This window comes from Heloderma suspectum, chromosome 6 (assembly GCF_057233095.1).
Source record: "Heloderma suspectum isolate Gila_16-S chromosome 6, 16-S_ref, whole genome shotgun sequence".
Classification (NCBI taxonomy): domain Eukaryota; kingdom Metazoa; phylum Chordata; class Lepidosauria; order Squamata; family Helodermatidae; genus Heloderma; species Heloderma suspectum.
Window position 1 is genome coordinate 86,463,285 of NC_139463.1, and position 27,408 is coordinate 86,490,692.

Below are 27,408 nucleotides of genomic sequence, written 5' to 3' on the forward strand. Positions count from 1 at the left end.
AGTCTCTTCACCACTATGCCACACTAGCTCTCATATAGTGATTTCTTCAAATGCTCGAAGTGCTTCTCGCATATTACTGCAGCAATCCTTACCTTAATCGGACAGCTAATGTGATGGAGTGTCTCCTAGGCACTAGGAAAACCAGAGTTCCAATCCCCACCCAGCCTAACCTACCAACTTAACAGGGTTGTTGTGATGATAAAAAATGGCAGTGATGGGGCGGGGGTGGGGGGAAAGAACCATGCATGCCACCTTGAGCTCGTTGGTGAAAAGGCAAAATATAACTATAATAAATAATGTAGTGAGGTAGGTTAGGATTAAGTATGTGCCTAAGGCTAAAGGATCGTGGCTTTTCTCGTTTGATCCAGGGAGTCCATGCCTCTGCTGGGATTCGAACCAGGAATTTCCTGGCTTGCAACACATTCTCTTAACTACTCAAGTACATGATACTAGCTCTCCAGGGGAATCAGCGTTGAATCCATTCATCCTTCCCTGATACTTCTGCTCAACGAATAACCAAAACCTCTCACTCTCGCTGGGCTACCTCACTCCTGAGGCCTGTTATGGCTGGGGACACAGAAGCCAACTGTTCAGTGGCCCGATTCTCCTGTTACTTTCTGAGATGTTCAGGTCACTCTGATCTGAGGTGACCTGACCCCAGCCATTTGGCATGCGATGTGTCTAACGTGTCCTTGCATGACAAGTGCTGGGTCCCAGCCCACTTACGCTGTAGCGTGCCAGAATGTAAGCGCCAGCTCCGACTCCGATTCCAATGATGCTGGTGAAGCTGCAGGAGGGAGAAAGTGAGAGGCAAGTTGCAAAATACACCAAAGTGCAGGAGCTGTCTGGCCTCCTGGGTGCTTTTATGGTGCAGAAATGGGTCCAGTTGTTACTGTATTTGCTCATCTTCTGCAAGTTGTATTGAGGGTACACTTTGAAATGTCACAGGTTATGCCTTTTGATTTCATGGCCTTTGGGGCCCACTGTTTATATTTTTTTCCTCTATCCCCATGTGCATGTGCATAGATATATTTATCTCTCTTCTTACAGAAATATCTATGCATCTTCCAACGGAAGTTAACACTTCACGCATCTGATGAAACAAACCACAAAAGCTTAGGCAACCAGAAATCTATTAGCTTTTAAGGTGCCACAAGACTCTTTTTTCACATTTCCTGTAACGGACTAAGATGGCTATCCCTCTGGAACAATAATAATATTGGTAAGTTAGTACCTAAGGGTGAGACTGAACAGGGTAAGACACCTGGATTAGGGGCTAGAAGTGGGGACATAGGTTCCATTCACAGTTCCAGTTTGTTAGGACTGGGCAGGAAGCAACTGAGGGCCAGGACACTTGAGTTCTTTCAAGGAGCAAAATACATAGGGGAGCAGGGGAATTCTGAGTTCTGTGTCCAGCTCCAAGGGAATTCCTGGGGCTGGGAAGGCTCTAGGAATCACCTGGGCTGCATGGATTAGAACATGGTATGTTTGCAACCAGTGCTCCTGGGTTCTGTTGCCAGCTTCTGGAGCAGCGTGTGTGAAAAAGCACAGTGGGTTTACAGTGCAGCCCCTTTTCCTGAAAGACATTCATTGCCTTTAAGAGCTACACAAGAAGCAGATATTCAACAGAGGCATCCCACCACATCAGTGCATCTCTAGGATGGGAAAGGCTGCGCCTGCTGAATTTCTCAGGGCTTCTTCACACAGAGCTTTTATCCTGCTATTGAGATTGGTTACTCACGGAAGTTTGTGGGTCCTTTAGATGACATCGTTAACTTCTAGGGTGTCTCCTGCATTAAATGACCTTTATTCCATTTTTTAAAAAATTGGAGATAATGAGCTATCAAATTACAGTGTTTGAGTTCCACTTGAGTTCCCACCATGAAAAAGGAAAAGTCACAATAAGAGGTGCTAGACCACAGCGCCATCTAGCGGCTATGTAATGAAACATATGGAAGACTCAGATAAGGTGGAAAAGGGGGTGGGGGGAGGAAGCACGTAAAAAAGGAGTCCATCGTGATTCTGCATTTACAACGGAAGCAGAAAGCCCTGCTTTAAATGTGGGGGTTTAGGCTGGTGTAGAGATGCTCTGAGTGTCAAATAGTTGTTAAATCTCTTTCAGGAAACAAGACAGTAACCCAAGGAGTAGGCTAGAAGGTAGAATCTTTGGGAGTTTAACCTTCTATCTATGTGGTTTCCCTATTTTGTGTTGATGCTTTTGATGCAAGGTTGTGCATGTTCTAATTTTACCCTCCAGCCCCCTTTGGGAAGCTGATGGGGGTCCACTGCAGAATGTTGTTCCCCACTGCAATGCACACACATCATGTCATCCCACCCTGACTCACTTGACATATTGCAAGATGCAGGGGATCATGTCAGCCAACTGGTCCAGAGAAGGATACTGATACCTAGGAAGGGAGCAGAGATTGGGGGCTGAATTAGACAGCTGGACCTCATCCCCATCACACCCAACAATGCGGGTGGGGCGGGACTGGAGGCTGCAAGGCTCACCCCAGAGGGAAGGCTGGGGCACCCTCCTCCATGCCAGGCGCGTCCACATGTATCACCACGAAGTTCTTTATGATCTCTTGCATGTCCTCATAGTGGAAGAGGGTATCGAAGCACGAATGATCTGGGGGGGGTGGGAGTGGGGAGACAGAAGAAGGGGGTGTCAGGCTGCAGACGGGCAACAGGTAGTGCCATCAGGTTGGAAAGGTGCAAAATCAAAACACAGATGGCACTATCGTGAGGTAGGTAGCGGATGCCAGGTGTTGGGCAATGAAGTTTCACTTATAATTTTCTTTTTACATCAGGGGCGCCATTTGGATTTTCTCCCTTATAGCACAAGCCTATGCACGTTTACTCAGAAGGAAGGTCTACCATGTTCAAGGAAATTTACTCCTATGTAAGTATGCATAGGATAGCAACCTAAGGCAACAAATTGTCTTCAGTTGGTCTGGCAAAAGAGCAAGAGATGGGTGCATTCAGACAAACAGGCAAACTTGAATTGGGGAGCTCCCATATTCACCCTTCAAGAGGTGCTAGCTTTGTGGAGAAGGAGAGCCTTCAACATTCTTAAAGACTAAGAAGATGATTGGCCCAGATGGATGACAGGGAGTTCCGGAACAGAGCACAAATTGCATTAGAAACAGAAAAGATAATAAGGGCACAATCCTATATTTTTCGACAGAAAAAAAAGTCCTACAACTTTCAGCATTCCTCAGCCACTTTCCCCAGGACTTCTTTCGCTCTATATATGCATAGGGTTGCGCCTTTCAATTCAAGTCAATTTTGAAATGACAGATTTCGAAATTGGAATCTGGGAGTCATAATTTCAGGATCTCAATTGACACATTTGTTTTAATTGGGGAGAAAAAAATGGTCTTTTTCAGTACGGGTTTGTCTTTTTAAGGAGTGAAAAAATACGCCTGATCCTCAAAACTAGGCATGCTACTAAAAATTGAGTTTCAGGACCAAAAAAGTTCTAAAAAAAGAAAAGAAAAAAGAAAGTACTAGTGGATTTGGCTCTTGGCTGTGGAAAGAATGTTAGAAGCTATGTTTAATTCACACTCACAACAACCCAGTGAGGGAGGCCACTATTGCTCCTGTTTTCCACATGGGGAACTAGGTGCTTGACTACACATTACATCCGCCCTCCACCGTTCTGCTGGGAATTCAAAAGCCTTCTTCATCAACAGGCAGAAAAGGCTGGAGAGAATAAAAATATCATATGCACAGTGAAGAAAGAGCTGTTGGCATAATTTCTCTAGCCCTTGTTTATCTCTCCTTCTTAGTGGCTATTTTCTCTAGGAGCTGGAAGGAAGAGTAGTAGGGGAAATTAGCTGCTAAGATAAGAAGAGATAAGCAAGAGAGGGAGAAATTCAGCCAGCACCCTCCTTCCCTGTATGAACGTTTTCTGTCATCTCCACTTTCTCTGCCTGTTGGTGCCTTTGAAGTTCACAGCAGGCAGGGCATTCGTGATGCATGCGTAGCCAAGCAATGAGCCAGACAGATTGAGTAGCTCAAGACCACCTAGGGCGTCCATGGTGTGGGCCCAAGTCCAAAGATCACCAAGCAATCCAAACTGGAATTCTGGAGTATTATCAAGTGTTGCTTCTTAATCCTCAAGTGGCAGAGGTGGGATTGCCTGTGATGGGTGGTGTAGAAAGAAGAATGGGGGTGCAGAAGGATCTACTGGTAGATTGCAGGATAATTTGCAGAAGGTCAGCAAGGGCTTCTGACTCCCAATTGTTTAACAACCGCATCTACAAAAAAACCCCACCCACAATTAGGCTCATAGATTCCCTGATCTGTAGTAACTTGGATTTGCTCTTCCATGTGTAGGTCATCTGAATGTTTAGTTCATGGGCTGCAGTAGGTAATTGGTTTGTGCTCTTAGCAGCCCACTTGCATCTGACTTTCCCCTCCCACTCCGCCTCCCAGCACCTAGCTGGTAGACTTTGGGGGTTCTAGTAAAAAAAAAGAGTTGATCTCACATGTGTGCACGCGCATGCACACACACACATACAAACTGGACATTCTTGGCTCCACCAGAGCAAGACGTTCTTGGGATTCTTCCAGAATGACAAGATGCTTTAAAGGTTTCGTGAGCTGGGCTGTGGGGTGAACATCCAAGTTCTCACTTGGAGATGCAGTCATTGGAGAACTCCCTGCCTCGCTCGCACCCTCCCCGAACCAAGTGGGCATTCCGGTCTTACGATTTTGTCCCACATCGTGGTAGGTGAGGATCGCTGGGCGTTTGGGTTTGGGTGTTCCATGGATGGTGATTGTCACGACCCCATAAGGTGTCTCCACTGTGTGTTTCTGCAGAAGGAAACAAAGACACACAGAGAGAGAAAGGTGAACAGATGCAGCGCTGCAATGCTAGAGCTGCAATGCCTGTGCAGACAACTGACATCAGGGTTATATGGAATGGATGGAGGGAAGCATGGGATCATGGGTGGTAACAGGCCTCCGCCCTGTCCTTCATGCATAGATTGTTTTTTATGGACAAGTTGTAAAGGCGTACACTCTTTCTGCGTAATCTTGGCCCCAGCAAAATGCAGCATCAAGTAGCAGGGCCTAGAAAGTAAACCGCTGAAGCTGAGAAATAACAGAGAAATGGGTCAAGTGAGCTGGATTCTACAGGTCTGCATATATTGGCTTATTTTGCATAATTTATTCTACTTACGCTAGTCAAAGGAAGAGGCAAAGTGCTGTGCTGCCCAATTTCTGGGCCCATCCCAGCTACTGGAAACGTTGCTCAGAACCAGTTCCTCCATGTTGCTAACTGAATTTAAAACCCCCACATACATCCTGGATTACTCCTGTGCCTTTAACTGCAGCTTGATTAAAAAATAATCAGCAGGTGGAACTTTTCAAAACATGGGGATAAGCATTATCCCCCTTCTAATATCTGCACATGGTACTGCTGTTGAAGATGCAGCTACACAGTGTGGTTGGACAGTTGGTAACCCTATTCGAGCATTTACACAAAGGCTGCCTCCCTGCAAATGTTTGCTGCTGTAGGTTAAGGAGCAGAGGTAGTTGACATCCATGGTGGAAGGGGTGGGCTGACTAGGTTCAGCCCTGCTTCCCCTCATACACTTCTCCAACGTGTGAGGGAAAGTTCTGAATAGGGCTACAGCTGGATGTCTGAACTTCTGGTAGCTAATAGGATTTATACAATGGAGTTAAATACAGCTCCTTGGAAGGGCCCTTAATGTAGGCCTGCAGCAGGATTTGTCTTAGGCCAAGAGAAGGCAGGTTGGGTGGGGAGAATCTAGACCAAGGGTGGGCAGAAGGTAGATCACCAGATGGGTTGGCCTTCAACTCCTAGAAGCCCCTGCCAGAATGGACAATGGTTATGAATGCTGGGGGTTGAAGTCCAACACATCTGGAGATCTACTTTCTGCCCGCTCTTGGTCTAGACTCTCCTGGGCTGTGTTTTCATGACAACGGAAGAGTGAAGCAAACAAGGGAATACTGGATTTTTCATGGAATCAGCATGGCTCTGCGCAGGGCTCCTCGAAGGACTGAACCGCACCATTATAAGTTGCTGACAGAAACATACTTCCAGGTTGGGGGGGGGGGATTGGAAGTGAATGTTATCAGACTGGCAGGGGCTGCTTAACCAATAAGAGAGGCTCCCTGCTCCAGGCTCTACTGTCCTTTCTCCTGCCCCCCAGGTTAGGCGATGATACAGAGGGCTGAAGCTGGCATTAATAACTCCCAAAAAGCCTTGAACCAAACAGCAGAAACACCCAGCTTTGGAAATAGCACTTTGCAGGCATTAAGGGAGTTACTATGCCTTTCACCAGATGAACACATGACGTACCCTGCATGTACTCAGTGTTTTTGGCTTAATGGCAATCTCTGTAAATTTGGGAACAAGCCTCATTGACTGCAACAGGAGTTACTTCTGAGTAGACTTCCTGGACGTTTACCTGATACCACCCATTTCTCCCCCGACTTTCCCTCTAAATACCGGGCTTCTGCATTGGCGGGCACCCTTGAATAAATGTGCTATCGCGCAATAGCACAAACACGTGATGGTGCACTTTTGGGAACAAGCCTCATTGACTACAACAGGAGTTAGCAGAAACTCCTGAACTAATGCGCTATTGTGTGATAGTGCAATCAAGTGATAGCGCAAATACATGTTAGTGCTATTTCACGATTGAGTGATAGAGTGATTGTGAGATACTGACATGGGGGTATGCATATTGATGGAAGAAATGTGAAATACTGTTATAATGAGATAGCGAGAGAGAGGGTTAGAGGTGATGCTGGAGAACTGGGGCTTTTTTTGCTGTGGAGTGATAGTGATGTCTTCTAAATGCGCAACTGAGGATTCTGTAGTAACTACCTCTAAGACTGCGATCTGGCTGGGAACTTATATATGCACACCTCACCCCATGGCGCTTTTAGTAGTGTAAGCTTTAGCCCCTGATAGAGTAACAACTTTAAATGTCCAACATCGATACAGTTGGTGGCTGGTGAATGGGGAGTGCTTACTTCTGGTTCGCGACATAGTGCTAAAGCACTGTTTTGGTTTAATCCTTTACTTTTTTAAAAAAGAACTCTGGTAGCTAGCAGGGAAATGGCGGAAACATCAGGGAAATGCAGGCGGGGAAAACATTGGGGAAACACCCCTCGACCAGAGTCATGGTGAAAGGCACACCTCTGGGCAGGGTTAACTGGAGTAAATGCGGAGGGTTGGTGTACACAACAGAAGTGCAGACACGCCAAATTAAGGAAAAGAATCAGACTATAAGCAGTCTCAGGAAATCTGGTTTTTCGTGATCAACTCTGGGGTGGCTGCTGGATGGCCATGACTCATGTGTCCTAATGACCTCCACACACAGCCAGTTTGGAGTAAATTGGTCATGGAAACAGGCCCCTGGTCTTAAGGGGACAATACACAATTAATCCACTATGCTCGAATACAACACACCAAGGTACTTGATAATATGCATGGTTTTACAAATGCAGGCAGGCAACAAAACCAGGACAGCTATTGTCAACTTCACTCCCACCCCTGGTGCACTGCGTTTGGCTTGGTGGGTTACCAGTTTTGCAGGCCTCTGGTAGGAAGGCCAGATACCACTGAAGTCAGGGCCTCAAGGTCTTCAACAGTTATAGTGGAGGGAATATTGGCAGCACTCGGGTGAGGAAAACTGCATTTGCTGAAATTCCCACTTCTTGTACAGCAGGGGTGGGCAACTTGTGGCCCTCCAGATGTTTTGGCTATCCTCCCTAGCCCATGGTGGGGGGTGATGGGAGTTGTAGGCTAAAAGATCTGGAAGTTGCCCTTCTCTGTTGTAAAGTGTGGAGGGTTGGGCATGGTATGCACCTGCCTCCTCTCGGTGCGGAGGATGAGCCAGCTGTGAGTACAGCCGGGGCGTGAGAGGCTTGTGGCAGCGGCTGGCACTTCCCCGTCCTCTCCACTGGGATTTGAATGCCGAGCAAAGCAAGCAGCAGCAGTAGCAACAGGGAGAGCAGAAGGAGTAGCAGCACCACCCGCTTTAAGGGAGCTTACACAAAGCAGCAAGGCAGGGGGAGCTTCTAAGCTAATGTGTCCAGGAGTTGGTGAGGTAACTGGCCATTGTTTATGTGCACTGAAAGAGGAGAAAGGAGTTGAGAAACTCTGGATTCAGGCTTCTGGTGGTGAGCCAAGTTTGGAAAGGGAGAAAAGATTAAAGACAGTGTTCTTTGGAAGGGGCAAGAAAGAGGGATAGCAGATGCAGTGGAAGAGGGAGGAGCTATATCAAAGTTTTAGAATTAGTTAAAATTGCTGCAGGAAAGTCCTGTTGATGAGCTGGGTGTGTGAGAAGGACACACACTCTGAGTTAAAAAGCAGGAGGTGAGCTCTGAAGGTTTTCCCTTAAGAGTAAAAGCTTCTATACCCTCCTCCCCTTTGGGGAGAAAGTCTAACATAAAGGTACAAGGAGGCCTTTTTCTCTATTTAAGGCCTGTCCAGCTGTGGATGTCACTACCTCCTTGGAAGGTTTGTTTAGGCTCAGCTGGCATTCAGGTAGCAGGTGAAAACAGTGCTAGTCCAGTGTACTTTTGGCATGAGTAATAATAAATATATGGCTCCCTCCTTCCTTTTTATGCTTTACACAGAGTACTGTTATGTTATTGACATCTAATCTAATCTTACGTTGCCTTATCGGCTCTCCTGCATTCTGTTTTATTTGATCGCTTGTGGTTTTATTGCTTTTATGTTGACTCTTGATTCTTAGCAACTTTGGAGGGGTCCCAAACAGAACTATTGCAATAAAGCAAACAAGGGGACCTGCAATGAAATTTTGTGGTATATCCTCACACCACCATCATCCACAGGAATGCTCCTGTTCAGGATTCCAGACAGCCATTTGCTCCAAGACAAGGCATTTCACTCCCCCACCCCTTTTCCATTTTTCTTTTCCAACTGGTGCTCAACATTCTGTGGCTATTAAATATGCTCGGCCCTCATTAGCTGTTTTTGCCCTTTGGGGGTTGGTTCTGTACTTTTTTATTTTAAAAAATCTGCAAACCTCAGAGTTCCCCAACAATGCTAACTCTCATTTGCTCAGTGACTTCAGGTTGGCTCCATTTTTGTTGGCACTCACCATCTCACTTCACTATTAGAGGGAGTGATAAGTAAAGCTAAACTTGTGCAACGCACCAAGCAGAAGTTAGAATCCTAATTCCTGGTAAGGTTTAGAAGCCCAAGTCTCTTGGATTCTGTTACTAGCTCTGGGGTGGAATGGAATGTGAATGTAGTAGGGTCAAGCACTAGATCTGAAAGGCATTTGGTTACAGATCCCTCTCATACTGAGTAGTGTTGGATAAGGCTAGTTTCTCGCAGAAAATGGAAAATGGGCACTTGTACGAGGGCAGATTGGTGTAATAAGACTTTTGCAGGCAGGATGCATGGCTATTATTTGCCATTTCAAGTATGCAAAAGTGTGCTTTTTTTGCAGTTGTTGTGTCATCTAGCCTCATAATAACCCTGTAATTAAATATTCCTATTTCACCAGTTGGGAAAGAATGGCCAAGAGAGGGTGCCTTGCCTAAGGCCAGCCAATGAGGTCATGACTAAGCAGCTAGAGTTGCTACCCTTTTAGTTGTATGATGGGCTGTTATCCCAACAGGTGTGGCTTTGCTCGATATGGTGGTGCAACAGAGTTGTCAACTGACCAGATAAACAGCCTCGGCTATTCCCAGGCCTTTAAAAGCAGCTTGATTTACAGGAATTGGAAGGTGACACTTTTTGCAGCATACAGAAAAGCATGATCACTTGCTAATTTCAGCAGCTTTGAGCTGCAGTTATAGGCACAGGAGCAGGGGTGGCTGTGACACTTGGCAACCTCAAGGCACAATGATGGTGGAAGCTGCAGCTGTTGAAGTCCTGTATATCATGCAGCTATTTAAGGTCACAGAGTGGAGGAAAAGAAGATGGAAACTTTAATTCAAACCTAGTTCTGGTTTCTTGTGTTCTTCCCCACCCCCCTTCCACTGGCCAGTGGACCAGTGGGCAGATAACAAATAACAGCAGTGGTTAGACTGCTACTGCTGAGAAAGGTACATGCTACAAATCAAAGTCAACAAACAAGGAACAGGCTGGGCTCAGAGCCAGGATTCCTAGGGAGAGCTGTCACTTCTTTTTTTGTCTGGCAGGACTCTTGAGCATTCAGCAATTACATAATGGAGAATTTGGGGGAAGGTGCATACCTCAGTGGCAAAACATAGGCACTGCCTGCAAAAGTCCCCTTGAATCTTCAGGTTAAGAAAATCTGGAAAATCCTGTCTGAAACCCTGGAGGGCTGCTGAGCTGCACGGATCCATGGTCTGATTTGGTACAAGGCAGGTTTCTATGTTTTAATTGAAGAGATGCAGTTTTTCCTCAGCACAGACATCTAGTAGTGAGTGACCAGAGAAGTTGTGCTGTCTGAACTTCTGCCTGTTGCCCAGCTGTTCAGGTCAGGAGCCCTGCCTGAAAAAAGGTGGCAACCCAATAAATTACCCCTGTGTATACTCTCTACTCCTCAAATAGTTCCCATGGAACCCCAAAGTCCTTGCTCTCTCTTCTGCTTACACTGAGTGGGTTAACACAACACACTAACCCACACTCAGTGGTTGAGTATGGGTTGTTTGTTGAACCATGGGTTAACACGTTGTCTGAACCCAGGTCATTTCCACAGGGTGTCTTAAGCCTGCAGTATGGCTTATTTTTCTCAAACAAGTCACCTTGCGAGCCCATGGTTTGTTGTTGGGTTGTTCAGGGTGGTTGACAAGACACATTGCATGGTTAACAAGCCACCTGTGGAAAATGTCCTGGGTTCAGACAACATGCTAACCCACAGTTCAACAAACAACCCACGGTTCAACAACAACCCACACTCAGCCGCTGAGTGTAGCTTAGCATGTTGTGTGAACAGCCCCATTCTCTAGACTTCACTCTTCCCCCACCGGCAGGCAGAGAAACCTTGGGTGCTATCATCTTTTTCTTCTCCTGAAGGGGATTCTGTGTGCCGTAACAGCTGTCTGCCTAACAGTGATTTGACAGGGACAATTTTCTCCTCCACTGCAGCTCAAGAAATCCAACAGCAGCCATAAGAGTTGGATCTATATATCTGCTGTATGTCCAGTTGTGGAAGAAGAAGGGAGAGAAAGAACTTCTTTCTATTTGGCTTTTTCTGTGGTTGGGAATTTCTGCAGGCTTGGGGTCACCAGTTCTGTCCCCATGAACGAGACGCAAAGGATGCAGTGGGGGGATGACATTACCTGGCCATGCTCCTGCAGAAGTTTGTCTGCTATCAGTTCAGCATCCTAGAACACAGAGAAAGAAAGGAGGGCAGGGGAGGGAGACAGACAGACAGAGTGCAAGAACGTAGGAAGTAAGTGAGGAAGAAGAAAAAACAGTTATGGGGATGGGGGGTGGGAGCAGAGTGCGCATAGTGTATCCCTGCCACTTAAAACTGGCATGGGATACAAGCAGACTTGGAGCAAAGTGGATTTACCAGAAGGCTAACTACACTCTAGAGCTGAAGCATAGTTATCCAAGGGTACACCTGCTCCTTTCCATGGTTCCAGTTGGTCAGTGGTTGCTCAACTGGGGGTTGGGGAGGTCAGAAGGTGCCGCTGAGAAATGGAACTCCATACTCCTGCCTTGTGAAGAAAGCTAGCCATTTAAACCAGGGGTAGGCAACCTGATGCCCTCCAGAGGTTTTGGACTAGAACTCCCATAAGCTTCAGCCACCATGGTCAATAGTCAGGGATTATTGGAGTTGTAGTCCAACCTCAGATATGCAGACGATACCACCCTAATGGCAGAAAGCGAAGAGGATCTAAAGAGCCTCTTGCTGAGGGTGAAAGTGGAGAGTGCAAAAGCTGGTTTGAAACTCAACATTAAAAAAACTAAGATCATGGCATCTGGCCCCATCACTTCCTGGCATATAGAAGGGGAAGAAATGGAAGCAGTGACAGATTTTACTTTCTTGGGCTCCAAGATCACCGCAGATGGTGACTGTAGCCATGAAATTAAAAGACACTTGCTCCTTGGCAGGAAAGCTATGGCACACCTAGACAGCATAGTAAGAAGCAGAGACATCACCTTGCCGACAAAGGTTCGTATAATCAAAGCTATGGTTTTCCCAGTAGCAACGTATGACTGTGAGAGCTGGACTATAAGGAAGGCTGAGCACCAAAGAATTGATGCTTTCGAACTGTGGTGCTGGAGAAGACTCTTACGAGTCCCCTGGACTGCAAGGAGGTCAAATCAGTCAATCCTAAAGGAAATCAACCCTGACTGCTCACTGGAAGGACAGATACTGAAACTGAAGCTCAAATATTTTGGCCACCTAATGCGAAGAGAAAACTCTCTGGAAAAGACTCTAATGCTCGGAAAGATTGAAGGCAAAAGGAGAATGGGACGTCAGAGAATGAGATGGCTAGATAGCATCACCGATGCAATGAATATGAACTTGAGCACGCTCCGGGAGAGAGCGGAGGACAGGAAGGCCTGGCGTGCTATGGTCCATGGGGTCACGAAGAGTCGGACACGACTTAACGACTGAACAACAACAAAAAGTCCAAAGCATCTAGAAGGTGCCATGGTGCCTACCGCTGATTTAGACTACACAACCCACCCACACTTGTCCTGCGTCGATTGGTAAGGATAAGTGGACTGAGATCCCATCTGCACCAGATGTTTTTTTCCCCCAGCCACATATCCCAGGATATCCTAGGAACCTCTGTTAATGTCCAACCCTTAGCCCAGATGACACCCTAGATTATAGAACTGTTGCTGGGAAGCCAGTAGTACCTCAGTAAAAAGATATTAACTCCCCCTGCATTTTGTCTCCCAATGGCTAAGCTCCCTTTGTGCAGAATGCACACTTAAGGAGGCCAATGTTTCCACCACCCCCTCCCCGGACAAGGCTCCTGTGCCTTTACCAGCTGTGCAACAAGAAGAAATTCAATGGGGGAATCTCTTTCTCCATCACTGCATCTTCATGCAGGTGTCATATAGGTGGCAAACAGCCCAGAAGCACTGACAGGAAAAAAAAGAATCGATAATCTTAAACGGGTGACCTTTGCAGATTACACGTGAAAAACAATGGTTACATTTATATCTAAATATACAGTCTGCACTTTATTTTTACATATATGGCACTATCACTCCAGTCAGGTCAAATGCTGTGTAATACAATGTTCATGGATCTGCAAAGCAGCTTCAAAAGATTACAATAGGCTGGTCATGTTTTGACCTAAATCTTTCTCAGCAGCATTACTGGTAACTATTGTATGTCTAATATGTTCACTGTTGAAAATATTCAAAATAGAGCAAGTCTGTTATTTAGTTAGTGCACTTATATTCCACCCTTTCACCTGAAGAGCTCAAGGCCATGCACATAGGATTCTCAGCTGCCCCCCATCAACATCTAGGCAGGGACCAACTTCGACAAAGTTAATGCTTCATGTACCTTCAGATTATGTTCTGGGCCCAGTGTGTGAGTTGACCAGCTTATACAGATGTATTGCTTAATCATCTGAATGGAATTTAAAATAATTCCTCTGCATATAGAGCCTTTCTACATGAAGCATTTATTGTGCACTCATGATTCCTCACTCATGGTAGCATGTGGGTGCTTCACATGGCGTTGTTATCCTCACGTGCTTTGCAACCATTTTAGCATGTTTTTTTCTAAGGAAGTCTGGTATATCCTGAATGGTGGCATGAAAGCCCTCTGTATTTCCACAGTTCTGCTATACCACAATGCCACCTAGCGGTAGTGTAACAGGACATACAGAAACGCAAAGAAAGAAAACCCCCAGAAAAAAATGTGTAAAGGAGCCAATCTTAATCCCGCAAAGAAGCCAGAAGTAGAAGCCTCAAGTAGAAAACCCCATAATGAGGAAAGGGGCTTACACCACCGTTCACAGTTAGACCTCTTCAAACAAAAATTGTCAATACTGGCTCCAGGGTGTGGCTCGGCAGGGCCGGTCCTGTCATTAGGGAAAGCGAAGGCCAAAGCAGATAATACTTTAAAGAGGTAGCTAGTTGCTATATGTTTTTTTTTTCATTTTTGTTGTAGAACAGGGGTGCAGAACCTCAGGCCTAAGGGCCAAAGCTGCCCCCCCCCCAGTCCCAATCTGGCCCTGCCCCAGATGACCACACCCCTTGCCGTAGCCAATCATCTGCTGGTTTCCTGGCTTTTGTGCAGTTTGTTTCCCTGTTCTAAAAGGCTGAAATGCCTCTCCCAAGGCTTAGTTACTGGAGTAAGAGCTTTAAGCTAAAATATCTTGTTATTTTTGGTATTTTGACCTGCCCCTTTTTCACTTCGCCCCCACCCACCACTGGGCAGTGGCCCCGCAAAAGCTTCTCCAAAATGAAATCCAGCTCTGAGGCTGAGAGAAGTTCTGTACCCCTGATGTGGAGTAGGCCCAGGGGGCACAATCTGGATTTGACCTTCCCACCCCTGCGCTGTGGACCTGATCTGGGCGGGGTCCCCCATGCATGCAGTTTATATTGCAAAACAGTGACCCATCTTGTCTTTCACCTCAGGTGGCAAAAGATCTTGGGCTGGCCCTGGGCCTTCAGCACATAGGGTGACCAGCTGCAAAGAGGACAGGGCTCCTGCATCTTTCATAGTTGTGTAGAAAAGGGAGTTTCAGCAGGTTTGGCTTGTCACACAAGTCTCACCTGCTGTCACTTCCTCTTCTACACACCTCTGAAAGATGCATGAGGCCTGCCCTTTTCTGTGTTTGGCCAGCCTGAGGGCAAGGTGTCCTACTCCTCGCCACTGTCGCTGCTGCCTACTTGCTTTCCCTCTCTTGCTCTGAGCCTGATCTGCACAGCCAGCCACCCATAGGAAGAGTGACAGGCAAGTCCTTCTCCTCGCTCTTGTCATCGCCCACATCCTCGGAGAGGGCAGGTGAACAGGCAGCTACAGCAAAAGGGTGGCAGAGCAGCAGCAGGAACACCAAGGCCGGAAGGTTCCAGAGAGGGTCAGTAGTCGGCCCCCGGCTCGAGTGTGGGCCCCAGCAGGTGCCTGATGATCCCGACTTCTGGTGCTGGACCAAGCAACTGCTCTGACAAGAGTCACTAGTTTCCTCAATGCAGTATGTAGCTGTGCCTTGGACAAAAGCATGACGCACACACGTTAGCAGGTGCTCATGTTTAGCTCCATGCTGCAAAAAGCTTTGCCCACTGATTTCTGCACATCCCAATGGCTGTTAAAGGCACAAACGCAGGCTGAACTGGGCGTTTTCCTTGCCAGCCAGCAACCATCGCTCCAAGCATCTTCTGATGCTGCTGCGAAGGAATCTATCTATCATCATTATTATACAGCATTTGATGTGAGTCAAGTTATCTTGTGGCACCTCTGTTATTAACGATGAACTGCATTTAGATATAAAGCTAACTCATTATTTGTTGTGTGCTTACCAGTTGGGGGTTAGATTTAGATAAGAGTTGGCACATTTTTGCCCCTTCTCCAGTAGAGCAGCAGGCACAGCTGTTCCATCTTGGTCCTGCAGTTCTTTTAAAGAGAGAGGAATTGCCTCTGGATGGAGGTCTGGCAACCCCACAGATCTGGCCTACAGTGTTGGTGGCTTGACAAAGGTTGCCATTTTTAAGCCATGGGGACGAGGGCCACAGATTAGCGGTAGAGCTTTGTACATAGGAGATCCCAAGCTTAATCCCTGGCACCGCCAGTTCAAAAGGATCCAGAATCAGGTGATAAGAAAGACCTCTGCCTGAAACACTGGCAAGCCACTGAGTGGGCAATACTGGGCTACATGAACCAACAGCCAAACTTGGCATAAGGCATCTGCTCTGCGGACCTGCCTCAGCTGGAAAAGAGCAAGGAAGGAAACAGGTGAGACTGGACAACTCGAGGAACACTGGTGAGAGGGGAAAAGAGTGGTGGCAGGGGAGGGAGGGAGAGACAGGCAAAACTCGCCCTTTCGCTAACCTTGCCCGGATCAGGTGCACCTGGGGCTCGCAGAAGCGGCTTCTCCTCCGTGATCTGCACTTCCTGGAGCTCCGTCATGGCACCTGGAGCAAAAGACAAAAGACATCAAGCAACACGTTAGTTGGGAAAATCCATATGCATCTGATAGACCACTGGATGGAATGGGAAGCCTGTCACAAATCCACTTCCTGGCTATCCAGAAAGATGTTATATCTTTGAGCTGATTTGCACATGCACATTCCTCGCTTGATGATTGTACCTCCAAGTGATGACTGTGGATGTGGATGAGCCATCCTGGAGCTAACGGCAACAGATGGAACTTACATGTCACCCAATGTCAGCTCAAATGCAACACAAGATGGCAGGCATCTCTACACCAGCCTAAAATTCTACTTTCTGCTTCCGTTTTAAATGCAGGATCACAACGACTCCCTTTTTCACCTGCGTCCTTTCCCTGCACCCCCTTCCCCCTCCTTCTCCCTCTGTCTGAGTCTTCCATTATCTTTCCATTATCTCGCTCCTCTTCTTGCTGCTTTTAGTCTTTTCACAGAGGAAACTGAAGTGGAACAGAAGGGGGTAATTTGATAGCTCATTATCTGGGATCTGTTTAAAAATGGAGCAAAGGATATTTAGTGGAGGAGACACCTGGAGGGACACGGTGTCATGTAAAGAGCCCGTAAACTTCCGTGAAGGAGCAAGCTCCTTCACAGGATAACAGCTCAGTGTGAAGAAAGCCAGCGTATGGTAATACATTTAGCTGCCAGCCATTAAGTGATGAGAATGTCAAAGAATGCATGTGTGAACCTGGCCTTCATTTAACAAAGAGACTGACACTGTTGTCCATCAAGAGTGTTCTTTCACACACAAGATCTGAAAATGCTTACAGGCCTCTTGTGCTCTGTGGCCCAGTGTGAATGTGCGGCAGAAAGTGGAACAGATTCCATGCAGAAAGTGGAACAGATTCCATGTTAAATCAACTGCTCATTTGAACACCTTTCAATTTACAGATGCAGGAAATACAAAAGCCCACTACATACAAAAACACACTACACCACTGAGCAATTGTGAAAGGAGCCGAAGTCTATATTCCACTACGACAGTTGAACATTCATAATCTTTTTCAATGTGCTTTACAAACTTTATAGTGGTTGCCCCTCAGAACAACCCAGAGGCAAAGGACAGTAATATTTTCATTTCACTATCACAAAGGCAGCCACGAAGATAAGATGTAAACTTGTCAACAAAGGGCGGGCATAACGCGAGCTGTAAAAATATATCTAAAATGGTGCCATTTTGTGGGTTTGTTTGTTCATCCTTTAGTCTTTTAAAGTCTTGTACATTTGCTGGTATGTCTGCTATTTTGTGTCAAAGTTGGTTGGATCCAGATTTAGTCATACTTAGAGCAGGCCCACTGAAGTCAATAGGACAAGTAAGTCATGGCTATCATAAGTCCCATTGATTTCAATGGGGCTTCTCAAAGTATGACTAAATCTGGATTCAACCTGCTGTGTTGTTGCTTGATATGTGATTATCTGGTGCTGATTCATGTGGTTGCTTTTGGTTTGATAGCTGATGCAATAAAGACAACTATTTCCCATTCTACAGGCGGAGGAACTGAGGCTGAGAGAGAGTGACGTGCCCAAGGCTGCTTAGTGAATCAATGGCAAAGGTGACAAAGTAAACCCAGGTTTCCTAGATCCAAATCCTCTGCTTAGGTAACCAAGTGTGATTTCCTATAAATGGCCACTCCTTAGCCAGGGCCAGCCTGACAGCAAAGCAACCCAAATGCTTACTTCATCTTAAGGGCTCCAGTGAAACAAAGTGCAATCTGAGATGTATATCCTGGAATGTCCAGGCTCAGCTCTCAGATCAGGCATGCCTGTGTGTGCTCTGCAAATTGCACCCCATCATTCTCTGCAACATTTCAAGGAAAGATGGGCTCCACCTCCTAGGTTGTACAATGCAACTGGCTTGCAGCAGCAACAGAATGCCTTCGGTCAGCCCTGAAGGTGGCACGCAGCGCCAGCCTTGCTCGTTCCTGCTGGGAGTACCAGGGATGATCAAGCACCACAGCAGCTAACTGTAACTGCTGTGACACGTGGAAGAGAGTGTAGCATGCAGGAGATCAATAACAGGGACGTCATATGCCCTATGGTTCTGTTTTTCCCCCCAATCAAAATTCTGCACCAAGGGAACCTGTATCTCATACCAAACACAGCTAGATCTTGTAATCTATAAAGTGATACACACAATCTATGCTCATATTGCACAATTCCTTATTTTCTCTCTTTTTTTTTAGTAGCCATTTGGAGGGACAAAAAGACAACAAACCTAAGGCTTGTTTGGAAACCCCATCCACAACCCCAACCTGAGTTCTGAGGTTTCCCCAAACCTATGTCCCCCTAATCCCAATTCCCCCCATACCCTGTCTCCTGGCAGATATGTTCAGTGGCTAGAAAACTGGGTTCTTGTTCAGTGGATGCAGAAAGTTCTTCCCATGCAGGGTGGAGAAAAATCAGCAATTTAAATAAATTAATCAGAAATTTAAAATAGCATTTTAAAAAACCATTATACTGGCATTTTAAATATAACTAAATAACTTGGCTTAAAATGAAATCTGAACTGAATATGAACAAGCATTTTCACACTTACAGTGTAATCCTATGCATGTTTAGACAGAGAAAAGGCCTGCAATTCCCAGCATTCCCCAGTCAACCTTGCTGGCTGGGGAATGCTGGGAGTTGTAGGCCTTTTTCTCTGTCTAAACATTCATAGGATTGCGCCCTAGTCTCTTAAAACTAAATCATGATCGTGACCATTTATCAAACTGGTTGAGTTAAGGCAGGGGTGGGCAGCCTATGGCCCTAGAGCTGTTTTGGTTACAACTCCCACAATCCCTTAGCATTGGCTATGCTGTCTAGGGAAGATGGGAATTGTACGCCAAAACACCTGGAGGGCCACATATTCCCCTGCAGGGCCACATATTCCCCTGCAAACACATCTGAGTTCTGTGGTTAAGTATTATATGATACAATGAGTCATGTGTATCATGTGTATTGCTGTGGGCTTCCTACTGGACCCAGAGACTAGCAAGTTACTGCCGGCGCTAGGATGCCACCTTGCCAGGATCTCCATGGAGACCATATGGGTGATCTTGGCCTCCTATTTTATGCCCTCCAAGAATCTAAGCTCTTCAATGTGTTCAGTACTCGAATTATGAATATTTATGAATCTGCTAACCAAGCAGCATGAACACTTACTTTCTACCTTGTGGAAAAAACACTGTTTTGCCTAGTAACTACCAGCCTATGCTTTTGGAAAGCTCTCGACATTTATAGTTCTATCCCACGCTGCATGTTTACTTGGAAGTAAATCCCACATTGTTCAATGGGAGTTACTGCCAAATAAAAGTGCATAGGAGGATTGCATCCTTAACTTTCAAGTAAGTGGTCTTGCTTAGTATCCTCACACATGTACAGAGACCAAGAAAAATTATACCTTTTTCCTGACAGTTATAATTCTGCAGTGTATGTGGGCACATGATCACACATTTTGGATTATGCTCTTAGCTTATATAAAGGCTTGGTTGAACTGCAAATTAACAGGTTAGATGTTGACTAAGGGTGCAATCCTATGCATGTTTAGACAGAAAACAGTCCTACAACTCCCAGCATGTCATGCTGGGAGTTGTAGGACTTTTTTCTGTCTGAGCGTGCATAAGATCGCACCTTAAATTAGTTGAATTTAGCTGCCATTGAAACAATGGGACAAGTTAGTCAAGACTTAAGTCCCATAGGTTTAAACGGGTACCAAGGTCAACTAACAGACAGCATAACCCTATTCTGTCTACTCAGAAGTAAGTCCCATTGAGTTCTTACTCCTGTAAGTGAGCACAGGATTGCAGTCTTAGTCTAACACAGTATGTTTTCATTATGATATACTACGGTGATCAAGGAGTTTACACATGCTTGTTCAGGAAATATATGAATTTCAAAATGGGAAACTTTATTTAAATCAATGATCTAAACCGGTCCCCCCTCACCCCATGGCGATTTAAATATTCTTGATTTAAACCTAGCCATCCTGTCTCCATCCAGGAAAATATCATATGTGAAATGGCCTTCAACTGGGAAGTTCATTGGGTAGCTTTGGGCAAATTGCTCTCTCTCAGGGTTGTTCCACATTCTACACATCTCTCTACACATGCAGCACAATATTATGCATGTTTACTTGGAAGTAAGCCCCACTGTGATCAATGGAACATATTCGCTGTTAGGACCGTAGCCTTGATTACCGCTCATGCAACGATGGCAACTGAACGTGTGAACACACTCCACTGGAAAACATGGTCCCCGAGACAGCTATGAAGTTCTATCTGGTGTGTTGGAACCGTGACAGCTCATTCACACATGCACATCACCACTTGATGTTGCAGTTGTCCCGTAAGGAGCAGCCCTCAGCCTAACCTACCTCACAGGGCTATCATGACTATATAAAGACAGGAATTGTGAAGCCCTTTGTACAATTCCAGAACACCGAGTAATAAACTGCGTTGAGTTGAGGGGTGTGTCCCCCTATACTCTGCCAACATTCACATATCCTGATTTGTCTTTGAGTTTGAAAAATAGAACTGATTCCCCCCCCCCCCCCGCCGTAGGGCATCCTAAGAAATGAGAGATGCACGCTGACACATACACACACACACGCATACTGAACAATAGTCACAAAGACCTGGATGCCAAGAAAGCTTGCACTACGGAATTGCCCTTTCCCATACCAGGCAGGAAGACTGTTTTAACTGGAGACATGTCAGCCTAAGAGCAAAACTGTGGGGTCTTGATCTAACTAGGGCAACATCTCCCCCACCCCTCAATGCCTCACTGCCTGGCAGATAACTTTGAGAGCACTTACATGCCCTATCATGCCACTGAGTGATTTCTGGATTGGGATTGTTCAAAAAAGAGGGGAGCTAGGGGAGAGGCGGATGACTAAGCATCCCTCCCTCTTTCACTCTTACCAACTAGGCTACTTTCCCCTGCCCTGCTGCGAGCTTTCCCTCTTCTCCCATCACTTGGTGACCCTCCATCGCTGGCATGAGGTCTGGCTCCCCCGAGCCCCTGTAAGAGCAGGCAGCTCTCCCCTTTCCCAGGCTCCCTCCCTCCCTCTCTCTCCCAGGTGCAGTGGCTGGTTTCCACTCTGGGCCCCATCCAAGGATCCCCCTCCTGGGCCATAAATAGCTGTTTTGATCACTGCGACACGGGCAGCGATCCAGTTCCCTGGGAGCTCCTTGCCACGCTGGGGCCCTTCACGGGGCCTGCAAGGAACAGCAACTGTATATATAGATACCCCTGCAGGCGCTACATGAGAAGGCAGGTCTACACCACTGTCCCTGGTTCCGAAGATGCAAAACAAAGAAAGGGGTTTCAGGCGCAATCCTATGCATGTTTAGACAGAAGAAAGTCCTACAACTCCCATCATGCCCCAGCCAGCATGATGGGAGTTGTGCCCTTACATAACTAGGGTTGGAGGGACTTGGCATCCGCACCTCCAAGAAGAGTGGGCAACCTCAGTTCTGAGAAAGGAGGCGATCGCTGGCAGAGCACAATTAAGTCTTTTCTTTGGGCTCCCAATGCTGGAAATTCTGGGCTCCTTGCCTCATTTTCTTCTCACTGCCCCTAGTTCCTACCATTTTTCTTCTTCTTCAGCTTGGCAGGGGTCCAGTGTCTTCACCAGTTTAATGGCAAGCCAAAATCCAACAGGTGCAAAGACTTGTTCTGCTAGAGGAAGTGCCACCTGTTGAATGTAGGCCTGCTGCACAACTGTTGAAGGCACAGATAGCCCTGCCAGGAACAAGATTTCCATCCGCTAAGCCAAGGTAGCATGTAATACAACTTAAGACATTGTGGGTTAAAGACTGCGTGAGCAGTAAACAATGAGGTATCCCCTCACTTCCCACTACATACACACACACACACACACACACACGTGCGTGGAGCCAAGTTTGATCCAGGGCTAAAGAGTCCTTCGAGCCTTCCCCAACCTGGTGCCCTCCAGATGCATTGGACTACAGCACCCAGCATCCCCCAGCCAGCCATGTGGTCCAACACATTTGGAGGGCAGCAGGTCTGGGAAGGCTGCCTTAGAGCCTCCTCGCCCCATCACTTTCACAGTCAGCCTTGGGAAATATAAAGAGCACCTCTGAGCACATCCAGAGTTGATTTTTCCTATCCTCCTACTGCCTCCCACCACATCTGCGACTAACAGCTTTGAGCCCTGGCAGCACCCATTTTAAGAAAATTAAGCACCCCGAGGTGTGAGCCCCTAAGTTGTATGCAGCGTACCATGTGCTTGTCAACCACATCCCCTACCTATTTTCATGGTCCTGGGCTGGCACCAAAACCAAGTTTGGTGAGTCTGCAGTGGGCCAGCTGGTGGGAGACATTTGGCTTAGTGGCTCATGAGGCCTGCATGATACATATAACATGCCCTGACCCCAGCGTACATGTGCTCCAGTTTAAAAGCAAACACTTATAACAAGTTGAATTATGCAACACATGGGGGGGGGGGTATTGTAACGTGTATCATTACTGCCAAAGCCTTCCTTCTGTGCTTGCCCCAAACCCAATTATTACCAGACCTTCTGGGTTTGACGGTGTGCAAATGAGCGATAAGGACCCCAAGATTCCGCTCTTAATGGCTAGTACGGTCAAGCAGTTTAGGGTAAGGTGGCTCACAGGCCAGGGGGCTCTGCTGTCACACAGCTGGAGACCAGCTCTTTCTGTGTGTGGGGCGAGCACTCCATATTTTCAGTTGCATCCCTACCACATAGCATGGAAGCGGGAGGCTGTGAGTCTGTCTTGTGGGGGCCAGAAATCAATCCACGTAACATGGCCACCAGGGAACCAGCTCCAGAGGGCTTTCAGGTGCCCACAGGTTCCAACCCAGGGAGTGACTATGTTCCAAGATCCCCTGGCACCTACACAAGAAAGAGGAGGGGCCGAGAAACACAGGCACACACCTGCAACCGAGACCACGTGAAGCCTCCCTCACCAGACTGGCTGATGGAATATGCAGCACAACTATCGCCCTCCTGGCTCCAAGAACCTGACAGCTTTGTATCTCTTGTTGGGTCCCTGGCTGGCTCTGACTCCAGAAATGGGCTAATATTCCTTTCCCAGAGCCAGGAACCAAATATCTCAGGAGCCAAGCCTTGCACTTCACTCTCTGCAGGCTTTTCTCGCCTCTAGCCAAGCTGAGAGCCCCAGTGTCCCCAGTGCAGTATACCTCTGGGAGTTCTCTTTGTAACTCCACAGCTAGGACAGGACCCAGATTTCCCCCTGCCTCTCTCCCAGAAAACAAAACCCAAAACCCAATTTTATGCCTTTTCTCACCCTGTTCCCCTTCCAAAGAACACAAGGACCCCTGTTTTCACCTGCTCTAAAATGGTAAAATCTCCCCCACCTTCCAACATCTCTCAGAGAACTCAGGAGTCCTGGCTCAGTCATTCACTGCTCTCTAACCCACTGCCCTTGCAGACAGAACCTCAGAGTTCAGCTACCGCCACCCCTTCCAGTATGATCCCTTGTACTCTATCCCCCTCCCCTCTTAGTGAACCCAGGAGTCCTGTCTCCCAGAATGATCTTCCTAGAGCCCATTCCTCTTCAACGTAACTTTGGCATTCTGCTCCTCTCCCACAGACACCTCAGCTCTTGAACCTGGGAGGCGTCTTCTAGTCCTCCAACCCCCTTGCTTCTACCCACTAGGACTTACTGCTCTCCCAGAAGTGGGATCAGCATCCAGCAGCATTTGGTGCGTGCACACACACACACATTTTAACCTCTTCTCCCCTACAAGACACTCCCTGCCTAACGAACCCAGGAATCCCAGCTTTGCAGATTCCCCACCTCTCTCACTGCAACCCACTTAATCCGTGTTTTTTCTCTAGCAGAAAGCAACCCCCGCTCCCTGCTCCAACCTGACAGACCCCACTCTCACATCGAGAACCCCCCCCCCGCCCCTCTCCTCCCCACACGCTGAAGCAATCTGGCCCATCGAGGGCTGGGGGGGGGGGCGGAGGGTGCCTCCCATCCGGAGTGTTTTTCCATTTGACATTTGAGTCTGTTGATTATGTCAATTGCAAAGCGAATCGAGGAAGCAGGCAGGAAATCAAATCAAACCAGCTCATGGCGCGGGGTGGGGGTGGAGGCCCCTTCTGTATAGACATTTTAAAAAAGAAAATAGCAATAGTAACCCCATCAGCACCACCGACAACAACAAAAGCCGGGAGGGGGCACGAGGTGGATGAAAGGCAGCCGATCTGAGTAAGGGGGAGGGGGTTGTTCTGCGATTATGAGCATTTAATCTCCTATAAACTTGACAACATCTGGCCGCAAAGATCTCCTCCCTTTCGGGGTGCTTGGGAGGGATCAGGGGAGACCCAGGCGAACAAGGAGGAGATGGGGGAGAGAAAAAGAGCAGCCGCGCTTTGCAAACTGGCAGTCCCTCGCCTCCCCGCAATACCCCCCCCCCGTTTTGGTACCCACTGTCCGTGCGTCTGTCTGCCTTGTCTGCGCCGGCCTCGCTGCCCGCGCTCTGTCGCTCCGTCTGTCTTTCCACCTTCACTTGCCTTTGACTCTCTGACTGCAAACACCACCTCCCCCCACCCCCAGGGAGAGACCCCTCCCCCCAGCTCCCCTCCCCCCAGCTCCGCCTCTGCCAATCCTGATTGCCAGCAAGGAAAGGAAAGGGGGAGGAGAAGAGCGGAGGAGAGACCGGCAACCATCTTTCCCCAGATCCTGGTAACAAAGGGGTTCCCCACAAAGGCGGAGAAAGACACCCCCGAAATGCCCTCGTCCCCCACCCCAGCCAGCCAGCCAGCCACGCTTCGCTTCGCTCGCAAAATACTTTTTTTTCTTGTACGTGCAAATGCAAAACGTTGCTAAACAATATAGGACGCGAAGACCCTGCGCCCCCTACAGGGCAAGGGTCCCCCCGAATTTTTCTCTCCGATGGCCAGCCCTGGGGGGCGTTCCCGAAGCAAACCAACAACAAAACAAAACCAGTCGTAGTCAATCCGGAATAAAACACCAACCGCCGCTGATCCCGTCGTCCTAGGCAGGGATCCCCGTGACGCCTGTGCGGCTTCGCTTTAAGCCCTACGGCTCGTCCACGGAAGCTCCTGTTTTGGAATGCAGCCCTGGAAAATGTGTAGAAAGCGGCGCTACCGAGCATGTACAGAGTACCGTTTCGCTCAGCAGGTAGTAACCAGAGCTCACCTCCACAAATCTGAGATTAGGAAGTAGGCAGTGCTTAACATTTTTTTTTTTAAATGATCTTCAAGATCTGCCTGGAAGCTACACCCTGTGACCAGGAGCTTCTGCCAGATGTGTACGTGACTGCCGTGACTGCGGGTATTCCTCTAGTCGCAAACGCTCTGCACATGCTCTTAAGTAGTCTCTGATGATGATGATGATGTTAAATACGAAGGAGAAGCATAATTTCCAGGGCAGAAAATTTAATTCCCTGTCAGGCTTGAAGTTCTGCTCTGTTATAGCTTCCCCTCTCCTCCCCTGTTTAAAACTAACCATTCAGTACTAGTATCCTCTGAGAGATGAACTTGGGTCAACATGAAAGACCCAAGTTCACTTATCCATCAACTCACTTGAGTGAACCAAGCACATTGTTCCCAGCTTTTCATCCTCAGTTCTTCTTTCCAGGTTGCAATCAGATCAGTCAAGAAAGCCTTCTTTGCAACCCATGTTTGCTCAGAAATAACTCCCACTGCTTTCTGTATGACTGGATCCAAAAACAAGACTGCATAGATAGAATGGAAGCATTAAAGTGCCGCTTTAAGCCTATGTGCCTACTTCAGACAGAGTTGCCTTCTTAGTGGTTGATTCCCAGCTCTGGAACTCTCTTCCTTTTGAGGTTCACCAAAAGCTGAACCCGAGGGATTTCCAGATGTTGGTGGCTGAGGTAGATCTGAAACAAAATCCTGCAGAAATTCAACATTTGATGAAACTATGTCAGAGTTTGATTTTTTCCCCTTTCGAAAATGTTGCTTTGAGTGTCAACTTCGACAAACACTAAAATTTGTTGATTAGTCTTAAGGCAACTTGCCAGGTTTAGTGTCCTCCACACCACCCTATCAACAGCATTCATCATTAAGAAGACTGAAAACCATTCAAAGAAGGAAAATGTACATTTGAAGTTTTGTAAGCAAACCTGATTTTGGGCCAATGTGGTGTAGTAGTTAGAGGGTTAGGCTAGGGTGGGGAAAGCACAAGTTCAAATAGCTAGTCAGTCATAAAACCCACTGAGTGGCCTGGGGCCTGTCACTATTTCCCAGCCTACCTGCCTTACCTGACTGTTGTGAGGATAAAATGAGTGGGGGAGGAGAACCATGTACACTACTCTGAGTTCCTTGGAAGAAGGATAGGATATAAATAAACAGAATATGACTTCTCCAAGAATTATTTCAGTGGTTGGTTGAGAATAATAATAATGGGGGGTTCTTCTAGCTGCATACATCTGATTGTTGTTCAGTCGTTCAGTCGTGTCCGACTCTTCGTGACCCCATGGACCGCAGCACGCCAGGCCTTCCTGTCCTCCGCTCTCTCCCGGAGTGTGCTCAAGCTACATCTGATTAGCTTTACTCAATACTTCCTCCATGTGATTGTGGGGGTAAACAGGCCAGTAGCCAGGAATTTTGTGCTGGGGATCATCTTAACAGTCAAGAGGGAAACAGTAGAGACCTAAATCTAACTGAATCTATTTTTGAAGGGGCAGTGTGTGTGTGTGTGTGTGTGGGCAATAAACTCAGTACCCTTACATATACTCTCCAGGACACTGCATGACTGGTGCATGTTTATTTTCATTTGTGGCACTTAATTGGGTAGAGTAGTGCCTTATCTCTAGCAAAAAACAATTTTTGGTCACAGTCAAGCATGATCAAGAAATCGAACTTAGGGTGGGGCTAATCAGAAAGGAGCAGCAGGTTTAGTTCCCATCCTAAAGAAGTATCTAAGGGCTCCCTTTTAGTTTCTCCCACATAAGTGAATGGAAGCTAGTCACTTCTGTAGGGATGCATTTAGAGATAATGGGGCAAAAGCAGTGTTCCACTCCAAGGGTGGATGGCCCGGCTGCCATAATGGTGGGCATTTCTTAAGTATCTCCATAAATAAGGGACTTTAAAAGCAAACCAGATAATTGAAACTTCAGGGAAAGGACCTGGAACATCCTGAGGAGGGAGCCAGCCCCCTGTAGCCACATCCTGTGGTTGCAGCCCTGAGGAGCCCTCTCAGTTGTGGCACTCCAGTTATGAAACAGACTCCTAAAGGAGATACATTTGGCCCCTTCTTTATCCACTTTTAAGTGATTTCATAAGACTGTTTTATTTCAGCAGGTATTTTTTAACTAGAGCTCCTATTTGATCTGCTGT

At 47.1% G+C, this 27,408-nt stretch overlaps 1 protein-coding gene across 5 annotated transcripts in view; it reads right to left on the reverse strand.

Moving 5' to 3' along the window:
- The window catches only part of NDRG2 (NDRG family member 2), a 46,078-nt gene extending 21,472 nt beyond the window's left edge, over positions 1 to 24,606 (reverse strand). For 2 of the 5 annotated variants that reach the window (XM_084805182.1, XM_084805185.1), the window contains exons 1-6: positions 24,512 to 24,606; positions 15,969 to 16,051; positions 4,719 to 4,824; positions 2,512 to 2,632; positions 2,346 to 2,408; positions 727 to 787 (exon numbers count right to left, since the gene is read on the reverse strand). In XM_084805182.1, the coding sequence (XP_084661308.1) occupies positions 727 to 787; positions 2,346 to 2,408; positions 2,512 to 2,632; positions 4,719 to 4,824; positions 15,969 to 16,046 (429 nt within the window). In that variant the 5' untranslated portion in view covers positions 16,047 to 16,051; positions 24,512 to 24,606. Of the gene's footprint in view, positions 1 to 726; positions 788 to 2,345; positions 2,409 to 2,511; positions 2,633 to 4,643; positions 4,825 to 15,968; positions 16,052 to 24,507 lie in introns of all 5 variants that reach the window. The other 3 variants (XM_084805180.1, XM_084805184.1, XM_084805181.1) reach the window with 3 other exon arrangements.
- Positions 24,607 to 27,408: the final 2,802 nt, after the last annotated feature.